General features: G+C 45.4%; 1 protein-coding gene across 1 annotated transcript in view; it reads right to left on the reverse strand.

Annotated features, from left to right (window-relative positions):
* ABCB6 (ATP binding cassette subfamily B member 6 (Langereis blood group)) overlaps positions 1-23987 on the reverse strand; it is a 79045-nt gene that overhangs the window by 49590 nt on the left and 5468 nt on the right. Inside the window, exon 3 of the mRNA XM_030209983.1 lies at positions 694-831. Coding sequence (XP_030065843.1) covers positions 694-831 — 138 coding nt within the window. The remainder of the gene's footprint in view (positions 1-693; positions 832-23987) is intronic.

A 23987-nucleotide genomic window follows, 5' to 3' on the forward strand; every position in this document is an offset into this window, starting at 1 on the left:
TGAAATGAAGGCAGGGTGACAAAACATCTTTTGCAAGCGATTTAGACCGCCATGAATCTTTATACGTGATGTCAGCAGCGCAGGCTAGAAGTGTAGCAGGAAAAGTATCACATGGCACGCACAGAGACTGCTTAATTAGGCAGAGAAAGAGAGAAAAAAAAAATGTGGGACATGGTACCAGAAAGTATTTGGCAAGGTTCCTCGTGAGAGACTCCTGAAGAAATTAAGAAACCAGGGGACACAGAAGACAATGCTCTGTTGTGGATTAGGAAGTGGTTAATTTGCAGAAAACGGAGGGTAGGGGTAAATGCCCATTTCTCTCCATGTGCAAAACTCGCTTTATAAAATTAGCCCTAGAATGTCATTTTCATTCGCCATCCCCTTCTGAATAATTCCTAAATTATTTCTACTCTGCTTTGATGTATTCTTTTCTAAATTAAAAGGTACAATACAAAGTAACGAATCAAATCAAATAATTTCTCTGCATTGGTTCACGGTTTGACCTCACCTTGGGTACTGTGCGCAGTTCTGGTCTCCCCATCTCAAAAAAGGATAAAGCAGAATTACGGTGTCTTTGTGAATTATAATTTGACATTGCGTTGTTGCTACTCTCTATAATACACTACAGCCAGTGATGATGAGCAGGAAAAGTTCCTATAGGGAGAACGGCAGCGAGAGGTCACCCAGACTCACCTGTCGGCTCTCCACATCCCGTTCCTCCTCATTAATCAGCAACATGTATGGTCTGCGAGGAAGACCCGGAGCCCGGATCCCTAGTACAAAAAGCATGAAAGTGGAGATGTATCGGATACACCAGAGCCCAAACCATACCTAGAGAGAGAGAGTGAGACAGAGGTTACTGGGCAGAGTGGACAGGCTGTGTTGGGTCTTTATAGACTCTCATTTCACTACGGTAACATGTTCTGTTATACTGATACCATGTTGAATTGCTCACAAACTACACATTAACAGAGTCACTCACCCTAGATCACACATATAGACCACCCACCAGCTCTCAACAATTACAAAATAAAGGGCAAAAATCAGAAATGGAAATCCTGAGAAGCCACAGAGTGTCTGCGAGCCGTAAAACCCACGAGAAATAATAACAGAAATGCATTTCCTCCTACACTGAGCGAAAAACACAGATGTAAGTACTACTACTACTACTATTTAGCATTTCTATAGCGCTACAAGGCGTACGCAGCGCTGCACAAACATAGAAGAAAGACAGTCCCTGCTCAAAGAGCTTACAATCTAATAGACAAAAAATAAAGTAAGCAAATCAATTAATGTGTACAGGAAGGAAGAGAGGAGGGTAGGTGGAGGCGAGTGGTTACAAGTGGTTAGGAGTCAAAAGCAATGTTAAAGAGGTGGGCTTTCAGTCTAGATTTAAAGGTGGCCAAGGATGGGGCAAGACGTAGGGGCTCAGGAAGTTTATTCCAGGCGTAGGGTGCAGCGAGACAGAAGGCGCGAAGTCTGGAGTTGGCAGTAGTGGAGAAGAGAACAGATAAGAAGGATTTATCCATGGAGCGGAGTGCACGGGAAGGGGTATAGGGAAGGACGAGTGTGGAGAGATACTGGGGAGCAGCAGAGTGAGTACATTTATAGGTTAGTAGAAGAAGTTTGAACAGGATGCTTAAGTAAGGTAATATTAAGCTAAGTAAGAGGTGAAATAAGAAGACCAAGTGCCGGAGGGTGGAGAGAGGTGGTGTAAAGGACAGGTGAAATCTCACTATGAGTGGATAAAGAGACATCCAAGAGAGGCATGTGAAAATCAGAGCCCAAACAAACCAGGGAATACTGATCACACCTTTACAGATGCAAACCAAATGGGGATAATAAACCTCTCGAACCATCAATTATCACAGCATGAGGTATCTGTGCTATCCAAAGGGCTCTCATTCTGCCCATCCAGGAAACTAGATGAACTCCAACTATACTCAGACCTAGAAGAATTCTTTAGAAAAATGCGCCTTAAAACACATTTCTATAATAAAGGGACACCAAACAGACCGGAATACAGTCTTAAGCAAAAGAACACTTATTTCAGCCCACAGGAGGGACAAAACTACAAACTGGATAATTACATAGAAAGTTTCAGACATAGGGTTAAATCACAACTCTCCAACAAACAAAAAAGAATTCTGTACAATCTTACCCCACCAGAAAGAGCGGCCATAAGAACCCTACAAACTAATGAACGCATTATCATCAAACCCACAGACAAAGGAGGCGCAGTGGTAATTATGGACATACAAAAATACATTGAAGAGGGGCAAAGACAGCTCTCAGACAATAAATACTACAGGAAACTAACTGAGGACCCCACACAGGATTACACAAAACAGCTGAAAGACCTTATCAAAACATTTCCTACACAAGCGCAACCTCACCTGAAGAAACTCATACCAAACCAGCCTGCTGTGGGCACATTCTACATGCTACCCAAGATCCACAAACCGGGAAACCCTGGCAGACCAATCATATCAGGTACTGGCACACTCACGGAAGAAATATCTGGATTCATAGAGGGAATTCTGAAACCTCTCGTACACAAAACTAACAGCTTCATACAAGACAGCACAGACTTTCTGAATAAATTGAAAAATATCAAGCAACTACCACCTAACACCCTTCTGGTCACGATGGATGTAGAATCACTATACAGCAACATTCCACATGCGGATGGCATAGCTGCATGTGGAAGACTCCTAAAAAAATCCACACTGGACCATCAATACTCACCAGAAACTATTACAAAATTAATCAAATTCATTTTAACTCACAACTACTTCCGCTTTAACAATGATATCTATCTGCAAATAATGGGCACTGCGATGGGCACCAGGACAGCACCCCAATATGCCAACCTTTTTATGGCTGAGCTGGAAGAGACATTTCTGAATACATACCAGACCAAACCTCTAAAATACTACCGGTACATCGATGACATTTTTATGATTTGGACGGAGGGTGAAGAAACTCTGAAACAATTTTATTCTGCCTTCAATACATACCATCCTACAATCAGATTCAAAATTGACTACTCCCCAGAAAAAGTCAATTTTTTGGACACCACGGTCTCAATCAGTGATGGCTGTATACAAACATCTATATACAAGAAACCCACAGACAGATGCAGCTACCTCCACAACTCCAGCTTCCATCCTTCACATACAAAAAGATCCATCATTTACAGCCAAGCCACAAGATACCACCGTATCTGCTCTGACCCAGGGGACAGAGACAGACACCTTAAAACCCTGACTGAATCCTTCAAACAGAAAGGCTACAACCCCAAAATAATCTCCAAGAATATTGCCTCCTCCCTCAAAACACCCAGGGAGAATCTGCTACAGTACAAGGAGAAAAAATCCACAGACAGAATCCCCCTTGTAGTGACATACAATCCAGAGCTGGAAGAACTGAGGAAAATCATAAGAGATCTACAACCTATACTCCAGGAGGATGAATTACTGAAAAAGATATTCCCATCCCCACCAGTACTGGCCTTCCGACAGCCACCTAATTTAAAACACAAGCTAATCAGAAGTAAACTTCCATCACAGACTGAAAAGGAACAGAAGGGCTCACTTCCCTGTAATTTATCCAGTTGCAAACTATGCCAAAATATTTTACAGGACCCCAAAGTCATCCACAAAGGAAAGATATTCAACATAAAGGGATCTTTCACTTGCTCATCTTCCAATGTGGTATATATCATTCAGTGTAAAAAATGTAACAAAGGATGCTATATTGGAGAAACAGGCCAGATGCTTAAGACAAGATTCAATTTACATAGACATCACATGAACAATACTGGTGCCAGTAGGGCTCCCACCCCTGTTGGTCAGCATTTTACAGGACCAGGACACTGTACCAGTGATTTCACAGTGAGAATACTGAAAGGTAACTTTAAAACCATACAAGAACGTAAGACCTTTGAAGTCAGAATGATTGAATATTTTAACACCCAACAGAAAGGACTTAACAAGGACCTGGGGTTCCTAGCCCATTATAAACCATAAAGCTGTATGTCTCTGTTGATCACCCCACCCCTCACCTATCCACACCCATCCTGTTAGAATATCAATGATATGCTTTGATGTCCCCATGCATACTTCCTACCCACCCCCATCCTCCCACCCTGTCAGACTGTCATAGTAATGCTTGAAGGTTTTCACTTATATACACTGTCAGCTAGCACATTTGCTTATTTCCGATCTGACGAAGAAGGGCAACCTTCGAAAGCTAATCAAAAAATGTATTAAGTTATGTCCAATAAAAAAGGAATCATCTTATTTTCTTTTCCATGTTTTATTTTGTTTGATTTCTATTGATAACCTTAAGAGTGGACTAACACGGCCACCACACTCCTCTACTTAAGAGAAAAAGAGAAAGATGAAAGGGAAAGATAACTTAGAGATGGGAATGAAGGGAAAAGAGAGAAGAAACACTAAGGGCCAGATGCATCAACCAAACGTAAAAAAATCTAAAACGTAAAAGACCTAACGAATTTGAAAAAACGAAGAATGCACTAAAAAAAACAAGTCGCACATGTTCGGTGCGGTATTGTAAAGTACAATGTATTAAACTGGTGTAATCCCCGTCGGTAATCGGCCCCTAAAGCATGTACAGAGCAGCCAAGCGTTATGCTGGCTGCTCTGCGCATGCCACAAACATCAAAACAACAACAACACAAAAACAAAACACAAACACGTGTGCTTCGGGAGGGGGCAAAGGCGCTCGTCAGGAGCGTCCTGTATGGATGGCCTTGCCCCCCCCCCGAGGTCACAGCTGCTCCCGCTTCCCCCTGCAGCATAGAAATCCAAACTTTATCAGCCCCGGCCCCCCCTCCCTTCCTCTCTTGCTTTTTTTCGCCCACAGCTCCACCTCCTGCCATCCTCCGCCCCCGTGCCCCTTCCCCGCCAACCCCCGAGGTTGTCGCTGCCGCCGCTCCCCCCCTCCGCCTTACTGGGCCCGCGCAGCGCTTCTCACCTCTGTGTGAAGGCGCTGCACGGGCAAGAAGAGCATCTGATCACCGCGAGTCTTCAAGACGTCTCTCCTTCCCTGAGCTGGGCCCGCCCCCGTCTGACGTAAGTAACCTACGTCAGACGGGGGCGGGCCCAGCTCAGGGAAGGAGACACATCCTGAAGACTCGCGGTGATCAGATGTTTTTCTTGCCCATGCAGCGCCTTCATACAGAGGTGAGAGGCGCTGCGCGGTCCCGGTAAGGCGGAGGGGGGGGGGGGGAGCGGCGGCGACGACCTCAGGGGGGCGGTGGGGGCGGGGCTGTGGAAGAAAGAAAGTAGAAAGGAAGGAAGGGAGGGAGGGAGGGGGGCCAGGGCTGATAAAGTTTTGTGCTTTTTAATGCATGGGGAACGGGGAGCAGCAGCGACCTCGGAGGGGGGGGGGGGCAAGTACACTCATAAAGGATGCTCCTGACGAGCGTTTTTGCCCCCTCCCTCCCGATTTTTTTTTTACATTACAGTTTGGAAGCCAGGCAGCCCTAACGAGAGGTACAGACCTCTTGTTAGCTTTCCGGTGGTTTTCCTGCGTTAGGGCAAGTGGTAAACTTTGACGCATCTCATTCCAATAGGGTTTCTAAACAATTTGCTCATCTGCATTCCGTTTTTCGTTAGCTGCTGTCGTCTTCAGAAAAAGGCCTTTAATGCATGTCACGGTTTAAAACTTGTTTGTTAAAGGGTTGTAACGGGTCGTTAAAGTTTAGTGCATCTGACCCTAAGTGGCGAAGAGACTTTGCAAAGGATTTAGAAGACAAAAAGAGAGAAAGATGAAAGGGAAAGATAATTGTTAGAGACAGGAAGGAAGAGAAAAGAGAGAAGAAACACTAAGTGGAAAAGAGTGCAGCACCTCTCTCTCCCTCCTTGCCCCCTGATCCAGCACATCTCTCCCCCTCCTTGCCTCCCAATACAGAACCTCTGTTCCCCCTGATGATTCTATATTGGGGGGGGGGGGGGGGGAGGAGAACGTTATCTTCCCCTCCTTCCCCCCCTTGATGTAGTACCTCTCTCCATCCTTGCCCCCTCATGCAGCAACTCTCTCCATCCTTGCCCCCCTCTGATGCAGCACCTCTCTCCATCCTTGCAGCCCAATGCAGCACCCCTCTCCCTCCTTGTCACCCATGCAGTATTCTCTCCCTCCTTGTCCTCCCCCCATGTAGCACTCGCTCTCTTCTTGTTCCCTGATGCAGCCCATCTTTCTCCCTCCTTGTCCTTTTCCCCAATGTGGCACCTCTCTCCCTCCTTGACCCCTTCCCCAATGCTGCATATTTCTCTCCCTCCGTGCCCCCACCCCATTGAAGCTTATCTCTCTCCCTCCTTGCCCCCTCGATGCAGCACCTCTCTCCATCCTTGCCCCCCCATGCAGCACCTGTTTCCCTCCTTGTCCCCACCACGAAGCACCTCTCTCTGTTCTTGCACCCCCATGTAGGGCCTCTCTCTTCCTTGCACCCCAATGCAGCACCCCTCTCCCTCCCGTTCCTGCCCTTTCTGAAACAAATTCTTGTTTCCTCGAGGGCGGGACACAGCTTAAGGAAGGCCCCCAGGATTGGTTGAAGCAGCTTATTGCTGACATTGCCAGCAATACCGAGAAAGCAGAAAGGAAGAGAAGGGAATTACAGTTTTTGCTGGCTCTGGAGAGAGGTAATGCATCCATAAGTGGGTGACCTGGAGAAGGGGCCTGAATGCGTGCGACTTGGCACATATTCTCCCAGACCAGGACGGGGACTGCGCAGGCTGTGGAACTGCAAACTTCACACCACACACACACTGAGATCGGAGGAGTGCCAGTTTTGTACTAGACAGTACCCATCCCCCAGAGGCCTGCCTGTGACTCAGCAGTATACACGGGCCAGCAGATTAGTGGCACTGCTGTCCCAGGTCTCATTTCCTGAGGGACCAGCAGTGATTCAGCACAACCAGGAACAAACAGTGACTCAGCAGAACCTTGCATGGCCTCTGGTCACATGACTCATGGTTTTCTAAATCTGCCAGGTCACGTAGTGCCAAGGTGCTGACAAGCCCACACCCTGTGCCTCTCTAGCAGCAAACAGCTCCTGCTCTCCTCCCCCTCCCCCCTGGTACAGAGTGCGTCTTCCGTGAAATACTGTGCAGGACAGTGAACTATGAGACCATGGGGTTTCAGAAGAGGCAGCGAAACACGGCAGCACAACCTTCACCTGTCAAGCTTCTAAGCTGCATTTGGCAGTAGGGAACACCAAAGATTTCTAGGATTAGCAGACCTTAACATGTTAACTTATTATTTTGCCTGTTAGCAGGACATTGGTGTCAAAATGCTGAGTCAAAGAATATGCTTCAAATCAGAACAGGCTGTGGGCCTGGGGCAGTGAACGCACGTGTCATTTTCTGGGTGGGATTCGCCAGATCTTGAAAAGGGAAAGTCCACATGTACTTCCACAGGAAAACTGTGAACGTAAACCCGCTCGTTGGTGTGTAACTAATTCTCATGATCAAATTTTCAAAAGCATCTATATAAATGAAAACCTTTTCCTGAGCCACCTCCACTCAGTCCAATATAAGCACAAATCACATTAAATTACATTATTTGCAATTTCTGTCCTACATTTGCCGAAAAGCTCAATGTGGCTTACAATTTGTAAAAAGCTAAATAAGCAGAATAGAATTAAAGCCAAAAGAAAACACAGTCTTAATTTTATTAATTCAAAAATCTCCAGAATAAAATATATATATATATTTCAGCGCTTTCAAAACAGTCTGTAAGATCCCAGAAGCCTAATTTCTGATGGCGGGGATAGTGCTGGGCAGACTTATACGGTCTGTGCCCTGAAAAAGACAGGTACAAATCAAGGTAAGGTATACACAAAAAATGGCACATGTGAGTTTATCTTGTTGGGCAGACTGGGTGGACCGTGCAGGTCTTTTTCTGCCGTCATCTACTATGGTACTATGTATTCAGGACTTAATTTGCACCACAATGGAGCTGAACAGTTTTCAGGCACTTCTCTGGGCTCAGGAAGCGACATTACCACCCATGACTTCCTCTCCTCCCCTTCCCCCGCAATCCGAGCTTCAAGCCCTTTTCCTCCTTCTCTAATGCACGTTGGACTCCCTTCCTCCCTCTCACCACCCCCCCAATACCTTTTCAAAGCCGTCTTCTTGTTTTAGAGGTTGCCAACAGTGAGCAGCGATTCACAACGCGCCTCTCGTGCTGAAATCAGAACCTTCTGTCTGGCGCAACTTCAGCCCCACCTTGGACCCTGGACTACAGATAAGCCCAAATGGTGCTAAATATCATATCTGTTCTATTTTCTTTCAAACCCCTTTAGATCAAGAGAAACCAGCTTTCTTTCCAGTGGAGCCTTAATGAGGTTAAATAAAACAGGGGAGACACGTGACCCCGGTGGTACAACACATTCTGGTCTCCAATGGTTGACAGAGACCCAGACATCTTCACTCTATAGCCCAGGAAGTCCTGAAACCATTTCCGAACTATCCCTGTAATCCCAACACAGCTGCAGTAACTATATGACCCACTATGTCAAAAGCACTTGAAATACTGAACTGCAAAACGAGTACTTATTACCTAAGCTAACTAATCTCCTCAGTTCTAAAACAAGAGTAGCTAACACAATCTCAGTACTATATATTTAGACCTAAAAGCAGATTGTGATTGATGGAGTACATTACATAGTAACATAGTAGATGACGGCAGAAAAAGACCTGCACGGTCCATCCAGTCTGCCCAAGATAAACTCATGTGTATACCTTACCTTGATTTGTACCTGTCTTTCTCAGGGCACAGACCGTATAAGTCTGCCCAGCAGTTTTTCCTGCCTCCCAACCACCTGTCCCGCCTTCCATCACCGGCTCCGACACAGACCGTATAAAAGTCTGCCCTCCCCTATCCTCGCCTCCCAACCACCAACCCCTCTTCCCCCCACCTGCTCTGCCACCCAATTGTAGCTAAGCTTCTGAGGATCCATTCCTTCTGCATAGGATTCCTTTATGCACATCCCATGCATGTTTGAATTCCGTTACCGTTTTCATCGCCACCACCTCCCGCGGGAGGGCATTCCAAGCATCCACCACCTCTCCGTGAAGAAATACTTCCTGACATTTTTCTTGAGTCTGCCCCCCTTCAATCTCATTTCATGTCCTCTCGTTCTACCGCCTTCCCATCTCCGGAAAAGATTTGTTTGCGGATTAATACCTTTCAAATATTTGAACGTCTGTATCATATCACCCCTGTTCCTCCTTTCCTCCAGGGTATACATGTTCAGGTCAGCAAGTCTCTCTTCATACGTTTTGGAACGCAAATCCCATACCATCCTCGTAGCTTTTCTTTGCACCGCTTCCATTTTTTTGACATCCTTCACAAGATACGGCCTCCAAAACTGAACACAGTACTCCAGGTGGGGCCTCACCAACGTCTTATACAGGGGCATTAAAACCTCCCTTCTTCTGCTGGTCACACCTCTCCCTATACAGCCTAGCAATCTTCTAGCTACGGCCACCGCCTTGTCACACTGTTTCGTCGCCTTCAGGTCCTCGGATACTATCACCCCAAGATCCCTCTCCTCATCCGTGCCAATCAGACTCGCCCCGCCTAACACATACGTCTCCCTTGGATTTCTACTCCCTAAGTGCATCACTTTGCATTTCTTCGCATTGAATTTTAATTGCCAAACGTTAGACCATTCGATCATCTAAGAACCATTAACTGCTGAGTGACCAGACCCTCTATTACCTTATTTAAAAGGGAAACGGAGGCCATTGGTGGATTAATTACATACCTCATTTCACTTCAAATTTGGACCATTGATGTTAATGGTATCTCCTCTTGCATATTTATTTATTTTTTTAACATTTGTATCTCACATTTTCCCACCTATATGCAGGCTCAATGTGGCTTACTTACATAGATCCGTAAATGGTGAATACCAGTTCCGGAGAAGAGAAATACATAGTTAAGGTAGAGGATACAGAGTGAATTTGGTTACAGGAAGAAAAGTTTGTCTCATAACAAGAATTGAAAGGTATTAGGTTAACTTCGTTCGTGAAAGATTAACTTGAACAATTAGGAATATTAAAACTACAAATCAAGATACTTTAGCAAAAAGCAATTAAGGCTTGATGAATACATATGCATAGGTGCATATCAGGATAAAGGCCTTGAGTCAACATGAAATGCAAATATGGTAAATGGCCAACAAATTCTAGTAGGGCGATTCTAAGTAAATAGCCAATGCAAATATTCAGCAGACAAGATGAAAAAGTGTATTTCTACACATATGAAATAATCAGATGACATGTAAAAGACGACCAACTGGAACTCCATCGTAAACAATGGCCAGGTCATCCAAGTAACTTGATATCTTAATAGGGCAAGACATAGGAAGAACCTGCCTGATATTAGTAATCTTGCCCTTAAAATACTGGGCTAATTCCATGCCTGTGGAAGAGATTTCATTTATAGTAGTCAACTCCTGTGTGTTACACAAGCTATTTACCAACCACATAATTTTTTGGAGTCTAGGGAACTTTGACCTATATAAGGTCCACCCCAAGCCTCCTCAGGTGCTACATGCCGACACATTTTCTCTCTACAGGGTTTGGTTTCTTTTCTTTCTGTTATTCTCAATGACTCCAGTACACTTTCTCTTTTTGATACTGCCCTTGGCCAATCTCTTTCTCCATCTGAAACCACTGTATACTTCAAGATGCCCACCTTCTGCTTTCATCACCTCACCATCCCTTTTGTCTTCTCCCTTCTTTTCAGCTCTCAAGCTTCAACCACCTCCATTCTGTCTGACTGTCGCCTGTCATCATGCCTCTCCCACCTGGATTTCATGGTTTTGTTCTTTCTTGACTTTCTTCTTATCTCTCCCATCACACTTTTAGTGTATGCTCTGGTGGTTTCTCCTCCACTTCTATCCCACTTTCAGTTGGTGTACCTCTGGGCTCTGTCTTAGAACCTCTTCTTTTCTCCATCTATACTTCTTCCCTTAGTGCTCTGATCTCATAACACAGTATCACCTTTACGCTGATGACTCCCAAGATCTACCTCTCCACACCAGAAATTTCAGCAGGAATCCAGACCCAAGTCTCAGCCTGCCTGACACCACTGCCTGGATGTCTCCTCTTCTCCCATTCTCTAGCTCTGTGGAGAACCTCTCATCAGGGGCGTAGCCAGACACCTAATTTGGGGTGGGCAGAAGAACCCCGTCCCATCCCACAGGTGATTTGGTTTCTCCTTCTCTCACTTGCATGCCATATGGTGTTTCAAACATCCCTCCCTCTCCCGCATACCTTTTAAATAGCAGATTTTCACCGGCAGCGAACAGCAACTAAAACACACTGCTCATGTTGGCCCCACAGCCTTCCCACTGATGCAACTTCCTGTTTCCGTATAGGCGGGAATATGTCAGAGGGAAGGCTGTGGGGTCAGTGCGAGTAGTATGTATGTCGCTGCTTGCTGCAGGCGAAGATCTACTATTTACAAGGTACGCAGGAGGGACCGTTGTTGAGAGTTTTCAGCTGATGGGGCTTGGGAATCCCTGCCAGCCACATCATAGGTGTGCTGCTACTGAGTGGGCCTGGGCCCACCCTTGGCTACGCCACTGCCTCTCATCCTCCCTGTCTCATCAGCTCGTAACTTTGGGGGGGTCATCTTTGACTCCTATCTCTCTTTCTCAGCACATATCCATCAGACTGCTAAAACCTATCGTTTCTTTCTCTATAACATCACCAAAATTCATCCCTTCCTTTCTAAGCACACTACCAAAACTATTATCCACACTCTCATCACCACTTGCTTCTCACAGGTCTCCCACTAAGCCATCTCTCTCTTCTACTACTACAAATCATTTCTATAGCGCTACCAGTCGTACGCAGCACTTCACAGTTGAACATGAAGAAAAGATAGTCCCTGCTCAAAAGAGCTTACAATCTAAATCAGGACAGACAGACAGGACAAATAAGGGATAAGGGTAGGACAGACAGATAGGACACATAAGGAAAAGGGATTATTGAAGAAAAGAAGACCTGGGGAACTGAGGAACTGAGTTTGATTCCCACTTCAGGCACAGGCAGCTCCTTGTGACTCTGGGCAAGTCACTTAACCCTCCATTACCCCAGGTACAAATAAGTACCTGTATACAATATGTAAGCCGCATTGAGCCTGCCATGAGTGGGAAAGCGCGGGGTACAAATGTAACAAAAATAAATAAAAAGGCTGCTCCCCAGTATCTCTCCACACTCGTCCTTCCCTACACCCCTTCCCGTGCACTCCGCTCCATGGATAAATCCTTCTTATCTGTTCCCTTCTCCACCACTGCCAACTCCAGACTTCGCGCCTTCTGTCTCGCTGCACCCTAAGCCTGGAATAAACTTCCAGAGCTCCTACGTCTTGCCCCTTCCTTGGCCACCTTTAAATCTAGACTGAAAGCCCACCTCTTTAACATTGCTTTTGACTCGTAACCACTTGTAACCACTCGCCTCCACCTACCCTCCTCTCCTCCTTCCTGTACACAATAATTGATTTGATTACTTTATTTTTTGTCTATTAGATTGTACTCTCTTTGAGCAGGGACTGTCTTTCTTCTATGTTTGTGCAGCACTGCGTACGCCTTGTAGCACTATAGAAATGCTAAATAGTAGTAGTAGTAGTAGTAGTAAGAGCAGCATCAAACAGGTAGGCCTTTAGCCTGGATTTGAAGGCGGCCAGGGATGGAGCTTGATGTAATGGCTCAGGAAGTCTATTCCAGGCATAAGGTGCGGCGAGATAAAAGGAACGGAGTCTGGAGTTAGCGATGGAGGAGAAGGGTGCAATTAGGAGAGATTTGCCTAGTGAATGGAGTTCCTGGGAAGGAGTGTAGGGAGAGATGAGGGTGGAGAGGTAGTGAGGGGCAGCAGAGTGAATGTACTTATAGGTTAATAAGAGGAGCTTGAACTGTATACGGAAATGGATAGGGAGCCAGTGAAATGACTTCAGAAGGGGGCTGATATGGGCATAGCAACTTTGGCAAAATATTAATCGTGCAGCAGAATTTTGAACAGATTTAAGAGGAGAGAGATGGCTGAGTGGAAGACCTGTGAGAAGCAAGTTGCATTAGTCCAAGCGAGAGGTGATAAGAGTGTGGATGAGGGTTCTGGTAGCGTGCTCAGAAAGGAGAGGGCAAATTTTGGCGATATTATAGAGGAAGAAACGACAGGTTTTAGCAATCTGTTGAATATGTGCAGAGGAGAGGGAGGAGTCGAAGATGACCCCAAGGTTACGAGCAGATGAGACAGGAAGAATGAGGGTGTTGTCGACAGAAATAGAGAGTGGGGGAAGGGGAGAGGTTGGTTTAGGTGGAAAGATAAGGAGCTCGGTTTTGGACTTATTGAGCTTCAGGTGACGGTGAGACCTCCAGGCAGCAATGTCAGACAGGCAGGCAGATATCTTGGCCTGGATTTCTGCCGAGATTTCTGGTGTGGAGAGGTAGTTCTGGGAGCAGTGGCATAGGAAGGGAGGGGAGGGGGGCGGTCCGCCCCGGGTGCACGCCGCTGGGGGGGGGGTGTCGTCTCCGTTGGTTCCTTGCTCCCTCTGCCCCGGAACAGGTTACTTCCTGTTCCGGGGCAGAGAGAGCAAGGAACCAATGGAGCCGACGCAGCTCCCAGCGACGTGGACTCAGGGGCGGATCGGCCCTCCCGCCCGCCCCTTGCTTCTAAAGTAAGTAACAATGTGCTCTTGGGGGGGGGGGGGGTGCGCAGCGGCGACCCGCCCCGGGTGTCAGCCGCCCTCGCTATGGCACTGTCTGGGAGTCATCAGCGTAAAGGTGATTCAATCTGTTCAAAATTCTGCTGCACAACTTATATTCTACCAGTGTCGCTATGCTCATATTAGCCCTCTCCTCAAGTCACTTCATTGGCTCCCTATCCACTTCCACATACTATTCAAAAACTCCTCTTATTGAGCTACAAGTGTATTCATTCTGCAGCTCCTTAGTACCACTCCACTCTTATCTCTCCCTACACTCCTCCCTGGGAACTCTGTTCACTGGGTAAATCTCTCTTATCTGTACCTTTCTCCTCCACTGTGACTTCCGGACTCTGTTCCTTTTATCTTTCTGACCATATCCCTGGAATAGACTTCCTGCATCAATACATAAAGCTCCAGCCCTGGCCGTCTTCAAATCTAGGCTAAAAGCTCACCTTTTTGAGGCTGCTTTTAACTCCTAACCCTTATTCACTTGTTCAGTACCCAGGTCTGTTTTATCATTCTCAACTTAAGTAATTCCCTAATCCCTTATTTGTCCTGTTTGTCTGTTCTGATTAGTTTGTAAGCTCTGTCGAGGACTGTCTCTTACACGTTCAATGAACAGCACTACATACGTCTAGTAGTGAAACAGAAATGATAAGTAGTAGTGTAAGAGTCACAATAATTCACTTTAGCCTGTTTAATCTTTACCTTGTAATCTCAAACCACTTTCCTCCACTCTGAACAATCCCTAGCCTGTTTTCTACATAATCCTTTAGCCTGCAGAGAACTTCCTGATTAAACTAGGGAGAATTCCTAAGCAAAAGGATTTTTCTTACTTTTCACAGAAGCAATTTTATCCAAAACCTGCTTGCTTATTGCATCCCATTCCCTCAGGAAAGACTGGGAGTTGGATCTGCCAAAATTTGCCACTGCTAATACCTCATTCCATTGCCGTTCTCAGGGCACAGACCGTAAAAGTCTGCACAGCACTGTTCTTGCACTAAGTTCGGAAGCTAACGTTGAAACCCCTTAAAATTTACACACCAGCCAATCTATATCTATTCTGTCACGATCAGGGCATAGACCGTAGAAGTCTGCCCAGCATTGGTTTTGCTTCTCAATTACCAGTGTTGCCATCCAATCTTCACTAAGATTCCGTAGATCCATTCCTTCTAAAGGGAAGGGAAATGGGACTTGATATATCGCCTTTCTATGGTATTTTGCAACTACATTCAAAGCGGTTTACATATATTCAGGTACTTATTTTGTACCAGGGGCAATGGAGGGTTAAGTGACTTCTTGCCCAGAGTCACAAGGAGCTGCAGTGGGAATCAAACCCAGTTCACCAGGATCAAAGTCCGCTGCACTAACCACTAGGTTACTCCTCCGCTCCTTCCTTTGTGTTTATCCTACGCATGTTTGAATTCTGTTACCGTTTTCATTTCCACCATCTCCCGCAGGAGGGCATTCCACGTATCCACCACCCTCTCCGTGAAAAAATACTTCCTGACATTACTCCCGAGTCTGCCCCCCTTCAACCTCAGTTCATGTCTTCTACCAGCAGACTATGCTGACACTTCCTAAAACTTTCCTTCCAACTGATAACGAATGATGATCTACTGTTTGCTGACCATGGGACGGCTTCCCAACCATAATCCTGTAATATGTCACTAGATAAATCCAGCTTATGTCCTTTAGGATGAGCAGACAAATAATTTGGTAGATTCGGCTCAATTGATTAAAAAAAAAAATCAGAAACCAAAACAGAGTTGAAATCATTAACGTTCTCCATATGCAAATTAAAATCACCCAATAGAACTATATTAGCCTAAGATGAGGAGATATGACATAAAAGATCATATTATAAAACTAAAATCGGACCAGGCTACAAGGATACACATAAACTCTTCCAACTCGTAAATAATCTACGAAACACCACGCCGGTTACTTCTAACAACATAGTTACCCCATCAGCAAACAACCTTGCGAACTATTTCAAAGAGAAAATTATAAAGCTACGAACTATGATACCCAGCAACACAATTGATTATGTAAACCTCCTTGAATGTCTAGACCCAATACATGGGGAATATCCAGCAGACCGATCATGGACCAACTTTGACTCACTATCGATCGAAAACATCTCTCAATCACTTAAAAGATACACCAAGTTGCAATGCAAATCAGACATCTGTCCTAGTAATCTTATAAGATCTGCCCCTCAACAATTCATTATAGACCTCACGAGACACCTAAACTACATGCTACAAAATGGTCTCTTCCCAAAGGATAAAGGAAATATTCTACTTACTCCTTTACCTAAATACGCAAAGAAAAATACAAGTGACTTAACCAACTACCGCCCAGTAGCATCTATCACGCTGATAACCAAACTTATGGAAGGCGTAGTGATGAAACAGCTCACTAACCACCTAAATAAACACTCAGTTCTGCACGAATCTCAATCAGGATTTTGATCGAACTACAGCACAGAAACAGTACTAGTAACTTTAATGAATAAATTTAAACAAACAATTGCAACTGGCAACAACATACTTCTCCTACAATTTGACAAGTCCAGTGCCTTCGACATGGTCAACCATGGAATATTATTACACATCCTGGAATACTTTGGAATTGGAGGTAACGTGCTTAAATGGTTTAAAGGATTCCTGACAAGATCATACCAAGTAACAACTAGCACGGCGTTATCAACCCCATGGGTACCTGAATGCGGAGTTCCCCAAGGATCTCCCCTCTCACCAACCCTCTTTAACCTAATGATGATACCCCTAGCTAAGCTATTAGACAATCAAAATCTCAACCCATACATATATGCAGATGATGTCACGATTTACATCCCGTTCAAACATGACCTAAAGGAAATCACCAACAAAATCAACCAAAGCTTCCAAATCATTCACTCCTGGGCTGATGCATTTCAGCTGAAACTCAACGCAGAAAAAACACGTCTTATACTCACCTCACAACACAACACCATGAAATTCACCACCATAACCACACCAAACTTTTCCCTCCCTGTCTCAAACAATCTGAAAATTCTGGGAGTTACCATTGATCGAAATCTCACACTTGAAAATCACGTGAAGAATACAAGTAAGAAAATGTTCCACGCCATGTGGAAACTCAAAAGAGTAAAACCTTTCTTCCCAAGGGCCATTTTTTGGAACCTGGTACAGTCAATGGTATTAAGTCACCTGGACTATTGCAATGCACTCTACGCTGGCTGTAAAGAACAGACCATCAAGAAACTTCAAACAGCCCAAAATACCGCAGCCAGACTCATATTTGGAAAAAAAAATATGAAAGTGCAAAACCCCTAAGAAAGAAACTACACTGGCTCCCACTTAAAGAATGTATCGCGTTCAAGATCTGCACGATTGTTCATAAAATCATTTACGGAGATGCCCCGACCTACATGCTAGACCTCGTGGACTTGCCACCCAGAAATGCTAAAAGATCGTCACGCACCTTTCTTAACCTACACTTCCCCATCTGTAAAGGATTAAAATACAAACTAACGCACGCGACCAGCTTCTCCTACATGAGTATGCAGTTATGGATTGCACTCCCAACTCACCTGAAAACGATCAACGAATTAAGTAATTTCCGCAAATCTCTGAAAACCTCTCTCTTTAACAAGGCCTACCACGAGAATCCATAACTAACTATAACACAACACCTATCCACCTTTATTCAGAATGTATCTTTCTATAACTGCTTGACCAGACCCTCTTGTTTTCCTTGATTTCTGTGTAACACCAATTGTATTCTTTACCCTATGGCGATGCCATAACAGGTCTTTGTAAGCCACATTGAGCCTGCAAATAGGTGGGAAAATGTGGGATACAAGTGCAATAAATAAATAAATAAATAAATATAAAATCCTCATATGACATACCCCAACTGCCGGGGGAAGATTAGAACAATTGACCAAAAAAATCAGTAGCAAAAGAGCAGGCAAAAAATTCTAGAGTAGGGGATATCAATTCTGATATTAATTCAACATTTAAAAAGGATTTATATATAACAGCAATACCACCCCCCACTTTTCTTAACCCTGGATAAATGCACTATTTTATAATCACTTGGCATACCTCGTTAAGTCACAGGGTTATTTCTGACCCGAAGCCAAGTCTCAACAATACCAACCAAACACAAGCTCATTCCCTCCCGAAACAGTGCTTGCAAACTCTTACAATCAGGAAGCAGAAACGTTCAAGAAGAGCAGAGCAGTTCATGAGGGGAAAGTGAAGCAGGACACAGAATGTGGGTTCAGCAGACTTTCAACTAGACAGGGGATTCGTGTCACATCCAGAAAAATACGGTGAACAGCCTGGCAAAATCAGCCACAGCAACTTTAAAAGGTTTGGGGTCGTATAAGGGCTGGATTCACTACAGTGTGTACCATGTAAACAGATCCCATTACACACAACAGGGACTTCACTAAGGGTCCTGTTTACTAAGGCGTGCTAGTGTTTTTAGCACGCACTAACGCTAGAGACACCCATATATTCCTATGGGCGTCTCTAGCATTAGCTAGATTGTTCACTTATCTTTAGATTGTTCTCTTGTCTTTTAGATTGTAAGCTGTTTGAGCAGGGACCGTCCTTCTATGTTTAAATTGTACAGCGCTGCGTAACCCTAGTAGCGCTTTAGAAATGTTAGTTAGTAGTAGTAGTAGCATGTGCTCATTTTTAGCACGCACTGAAAAAGCTAGCGCACCTACAGCTTGGTTTAGTAAACAGGAAACAATGAAGAAACGATGTTACAAGGCGGCAGCCCTGGCCAGAAGGATGCTAGGCTGCATAGAGAGGGGTATAACCAGCAGAAGAAAGGAGGTGTTGATGCCCCTCTACAAGTCACTGGTGAGGCCCCACTTGGAGTACCGTGTTCAGTTTTGGAGGTCATATCTTGCCAAAAGATGTAAAAAGACTGGAAGCGGTGCAAAGAAAAGCTACAAAAATGGTATGGGATTTGCGTTGCAAACCGTATGAGGAGAGACTTGCTGATCTCAACATGTATACCTTAGAGGAAAGGAGAAACAGGAGTGACATGATAGAGACGTTCAGTTAATTGAAAGGTATTAATCTGCAAACAAACCTTTTCTGGAGATGGGAAAGCGGTAGGACTAGAGGATATGAAATGAGGTTGAAGGGGGGCAGACTCAGGAGTAATGTCAGGACGTATTTTTTTCACGGAAAGAGCGGTAGATACATGGCATGCCCTTCCGAGGGAGATGGTGCAGATGAAAACGGTAATGGAATTGAAACATGCGTGGGATAAGCACAAAGGAATCCTGTTTAGAAGGAATGGATCTACGGAATCTTAGCAGATATTGGGTGAACACCGGTAATTGGGAAACAAAGCCAGTGCTGGGCAGACTTCTACTGTCTGTGCCCTGATCGTCAGTGAATAGATATGGATGGGCTGGAGTGTAAATTTAAGGGGCTTTGACGTTAGCTTCAGAACTTTTAGTACAAGAACAGTGCTGGAAAGACTTCTACGGTCCAAGTCCAAGTAGATGTAATCTACTTGGACTTCAGCAAAGCCTTTGATACGGGTACACTGGCTATTTCTCTGTCCCAGGAGGGCTCACAATCTAAGTTTGCACCTGAGGCAATGGAGGGTTAAGTGACTTGCCCAAGATCACAAGGAGCAGCAGTGGGATTTGAATTAGCCACCTCTGGATTGCAAGATGGATTGCAAGACTAGGCCACTCCTCCACTAGCAACATTCCATGTAGAATCTTCAATAGTAGCAACATTCCATATATTTATTTCGATTTTGCTCACACCTTTTTCAGTGGTAGCTCAAGGTGCAGGTACTCTGGATATTTCTCTGTCCCAGGAGGGCTCACAATCTAAGTTTGTACTTGAAGCAATGGAGGGTTAAGTGACTTGCCCAAGATCACAAGGAGCAGCAGCGGGATTTGAACCAGCCACCTCTGGACTGCAAGACCGCTGCTCTAACCACTAGGCCACTCCTTTGACATGTCTCACCATAACATACCAGCATCTGTTTGTCTATCAACCATCTATATGCACTAGAGAAAAAGTGAGCACAAGCACACACAGCCGCCTGGGAAAAAAGATCCAACCATGCACATATGCACCAATGCAAGCATGAGAAAGCCCTGCAGCTGGGCAGCGAAAGCCATAGTGCCAGTGGAGTTCTTAACCCCTCCCCCCCCATAAAATAATGGCCTAAGAGGACGAGCTGTGCAGAGAAATCCACAGTGCCACTGGAGTTCCCAATTCTCCCCCCCCCCCCCAACAACCACCCAAACAGCACAAGAGGAAGAGCTGGGCAGTGGGGGTTTCAACCTCAAAAGATAGAAGCGGAAGTGGTGACAAGCTGGAGTATGAGGTGGTAGAACCATGGAGCCAAATGACCACTAGCAGATCTGAAACAGCTCACTTAGGGTCCCCAAAGGGATAACTCAGCTGAAATGTACCTCAGTGCTATACAACAGAGAGGGAGAGGGGTAATAATGTGACCCCTCCCCACTACTACTTGATATATAAGAGAGAGGGGAGACCTAGAGGGGGTGTGACAGTGTGGTTCCACTACCACAGGATATTAGAGAGGGAGGATCCAGAGGGGGTTACGAGTCTTACCCTACTACTACAGAATCTAAGAGAGACAGAGAGAGGATCCAGAGAAGGTGTGACAGTAGGTGACCCCGTGACTGCAGGATGCGTGAGATAGAGATGTAACCCCACCTCCAAGGGTAAAATGCTCACCTTACTTTACCCTGAATAGATGCTTCAGGTGAACATTGCCAAAACGAAGACTGAATTACTTACATAGAAACTAACCTTGACTATCTATTCCCAGGGCCGCTGAGAGACAAGGCCGCCCCGCCGCCCCACCTCCACCCCCCCCCCCCCCCCCGCCGCTTCCCCTGCCGCTGCAGTCCGCAGTCTCACCTGCCTGCCTCCACGGCTCCAGGCCCCCTGCATTCAAAGCGGAAGCAGCAGTCGCAGATCGCCTCTCTTCTGGCCTTCCCTCCCTGTGTCCCGCCCTCATCTGATGTAACTTCGGGTTTCCGCAAGGGCGGGACACAGGAAGGGAAGGCCCGAAGGGAGGTGATCTGTGACTGCCGCTTCGAATGCGGGGGGCCTGGAGCCGAGGAGGCAGGCAGGTGAGACCGGGGACAGCAGTGCCGGCGGCCTGACCCCGGGGAATTTTGCCCCCCCTCTCGGCGGCCCTGTCTATTCCTGTGAATAGAAGGGAAATTTATCTACATGAAAATAACTCAGAGGCAAGTGTTATACTTTCTGCCAGGTACTTGTGACCTGGCTTGGCCACTGTTTGGCAAACAGGATACTGGGCACAGCTTAGTAAACAGGGCCCTTAATTTGGAATGTCTTTCAGTAAGTTTTTCTTTTTCACAGATTTTGCAAAATCTCTTTAAGTGAGATCTCACTAACATATTCCCATAAAGCCAACAAAACATCAGTCAGGTAAGTATAGTTTACTTTTTAACATTAATATAAGAAAACAAACATGAGCATGTTAGTGTTCAAACCCAGAATTTGATGCTGTGTGTCTATTTTTGTTTCTCAGGTTCCTCAGCACTACAGTGCAGGTATTTTTCTAGTCTTACTATTTAGTTCCCTTTCCTTCTTTTCCTTTTTAGTAGAAAATTATAACTTAGAAGATATATTAAAGAAAGCTTGAAGTCCAGCTATCTTCTCCTTTCTTTCGTTGAGTACCATTTTTCTTATTGAGATGTTCTGGAACCAGATCTAGAATACCTACTACTCTGACTTTACCAAACTCAAAGAAAGGAAAACCTATTCCCTGACTAATCAAACATATAAATGGCAAGTGACAGACTCACCCGCAAATGCACAGTAGAGACTTCCCTCTCTGTCCTGCCCTTGCGTCAAGACGTGATGACATCAGAGGGCGGAACAGAGAGGGAAACGGAGTCGGACTGTCGGATGCTGCCGCTGAAGCCTGGAAACGAACATCGCGCACCAACCTCCCCCGCCGCCGCTCCCGCCCCCCTCCGTATTGGGCCCCCTGCACTGACCTGACAGCGCCTCTCACCTCCAGAGGCGCTGTCAGGTCAGTGCAGGGGGCCCGGCACGGAGGGGGGAGGGAGCGGTGGCGAGGAGGATAGCTGGAAATCTCGCCCGTTTTAACGGGCTTAACGGCTAGTTATATGATGCATAAACACACTGAACCAGATTATTTTAAAATACTTTTCTGAATAGCTACTCACAAAAGAAATGATCATTCAAGAGCCCTAAGCTAACCCTCTCACGACAATTTTTTTTAAGAGAGAATTTTAATCACACTTAGAACCCCCACAGCGGTTTCTCTTTTATTATATTTTCACCGCTGTACTACTGTTAAATACACAAATATATAAGAAGCTTTAAAATACTCAGTACAATTAATCACTACAGAACCTTAGTTTTCTAAACTTTGGTTCTTATATCAGAACTTCTAGTTTTAGAAAAGTTCTAACAGAACTTACACAGCTATTTCTCAGTTTCATAAACAGCTATCAGGAATCAAAAACTTCAAAATAAATACTCCGCACTGTTTTGAGACAGCTTACATCAAAGTGCTTTTCAGGCTGTACTCTGCAATTAAAGTGCTGACAATTTGCATTGTAAAAACAATTAGAGGTTACTCAAAACCTCCACAGAAGAATTAACCTCTTCTGTCTCGGACTGAACCAATCTGGGCTCAGACAAGCTCTTACAATTTATAAAAACTGAATTTCACTTATATTTAAAATAAATGCGCCTTTATTTCAGGGGCATAATACTTTGAATCTAAAGGTTTTTATGTTTCCCTAAACCTTAAGGCACTTCAAATTCCACACAAACCCTTGAGCCAAAAGTCACCGCGGGCTCAATATATTAATCTCTCAGCTTCTCACTCACACTTTTTACCAACACCCTCATTTAAGAGTTTTTTCCCATTTTAAAATATTCAATTAGCACCACAACGCACATCCTTACAACATTAAAACTCCCTCCCAACAAGATTAGAACCTTCAAGGTCCCTCAGTCTCGAGCCTGTAGCCACAAGACTGCTGCATAGTCAAATATAACAAAATTATCACTTTCAAAGCACTCAACTTCAAAAATTAATTTACTAAACAGCTTTCTGAGAATTAAATTCATCCTCATACCTTTTTTCTTTCTTCTGGGACGCTATTTCTTCCTTTTAAGTGTCAACACGCGCTTACTGCACGGCTCTGCCACGAGCCGGCATCAGGCTCATGCGCGTTCCTCTTACACTGCTATTCTCCGGTACACATGCGTGCAACAGCCCCAGACACCACTGCCACTCCAAATTGCCGGAACTGAGCTCGCTCTCCGCTCTCGCCTGTACCGTCTGAGCCTTTCTCTCTTCTGTCCCGGCTCTCAGGTGCAGGCGGGCCAGCCCAACATCGCTCCGGCACTCCTGGCGTTCCTCCACAAAAGGCCTCCGGCTTACTGTGCCTTCTGATATACGAAGAAAACAGTGAGGTAAATCCTCTATCTTGAGAATGCCATGGATAAGCAAAAAGCCATGTGGTCGGCTTATGTGAGCACAAGGCTTTTTCCTTATCCAAGGCATTCTCAAGATAGAGGATAACCAAGGATTTCACAATCAGGCACTTGTTTTAGGATTCTCCTGTTAAGTAAAACATAACAACATCAGAGATCTATCAAGACCTCTGAGGCAGGCCTTTGGGCCAAAACACGGCCGTGTCGGGTCGTATTTTTAGACACCCCAATAAAGACTTTATTGTTATCCTCCCCGGATTTACCTCACTGTTTTCTTTGTATATCTCACGGTTTCGTGAGGTTCGTTCCTCCTTTTTTTTTGTTTTGTTGCTGTGTCTTCTGCTCATGCACATGTCGAATGACGTCAGCATGTAGCACCAGCGTCATTGAGCGGTGCATGAATGCAGACTCCGATTGGCCCCAATCCCTGCAACCGACTCCAACATGCCTCCCGCTCCCAGCAGAGCCCGCCTGAACCCACACTCAACCTCCCACAACAGTCCCGCATTATCTGCAAGGATGCTGCCCGCCCCGGTGCAACCACAAATGCTGCAACTCCTCCTCTCTCGGAGCTGAACTCCGTCCACCGCCCTGACACCACTGCCACTGTGAGAGAGACACAGAGAGAGGGGATCCGGGGGGGGGGGGGGGGGGGTGACGGTATATAAGCACCTAAGTCAGTAATACCCAGCTAAT

This window comes from Microcaecilia unicolor, chromosome 7, assembly GCF_901765095.1.
Source record: "Microcaecilia unicolor chromosome 7, aMicUni1.1, whole genome shotgun sequence".
In the NCBI taxonomy this organism is placed as follows: domain Eukaryota; kingdom Metazoa; phylum Chordata; class Amphibia; order Gymnophiona; family Siphonopidae; genus Microcaecilia; species Microcaecilia unicolor.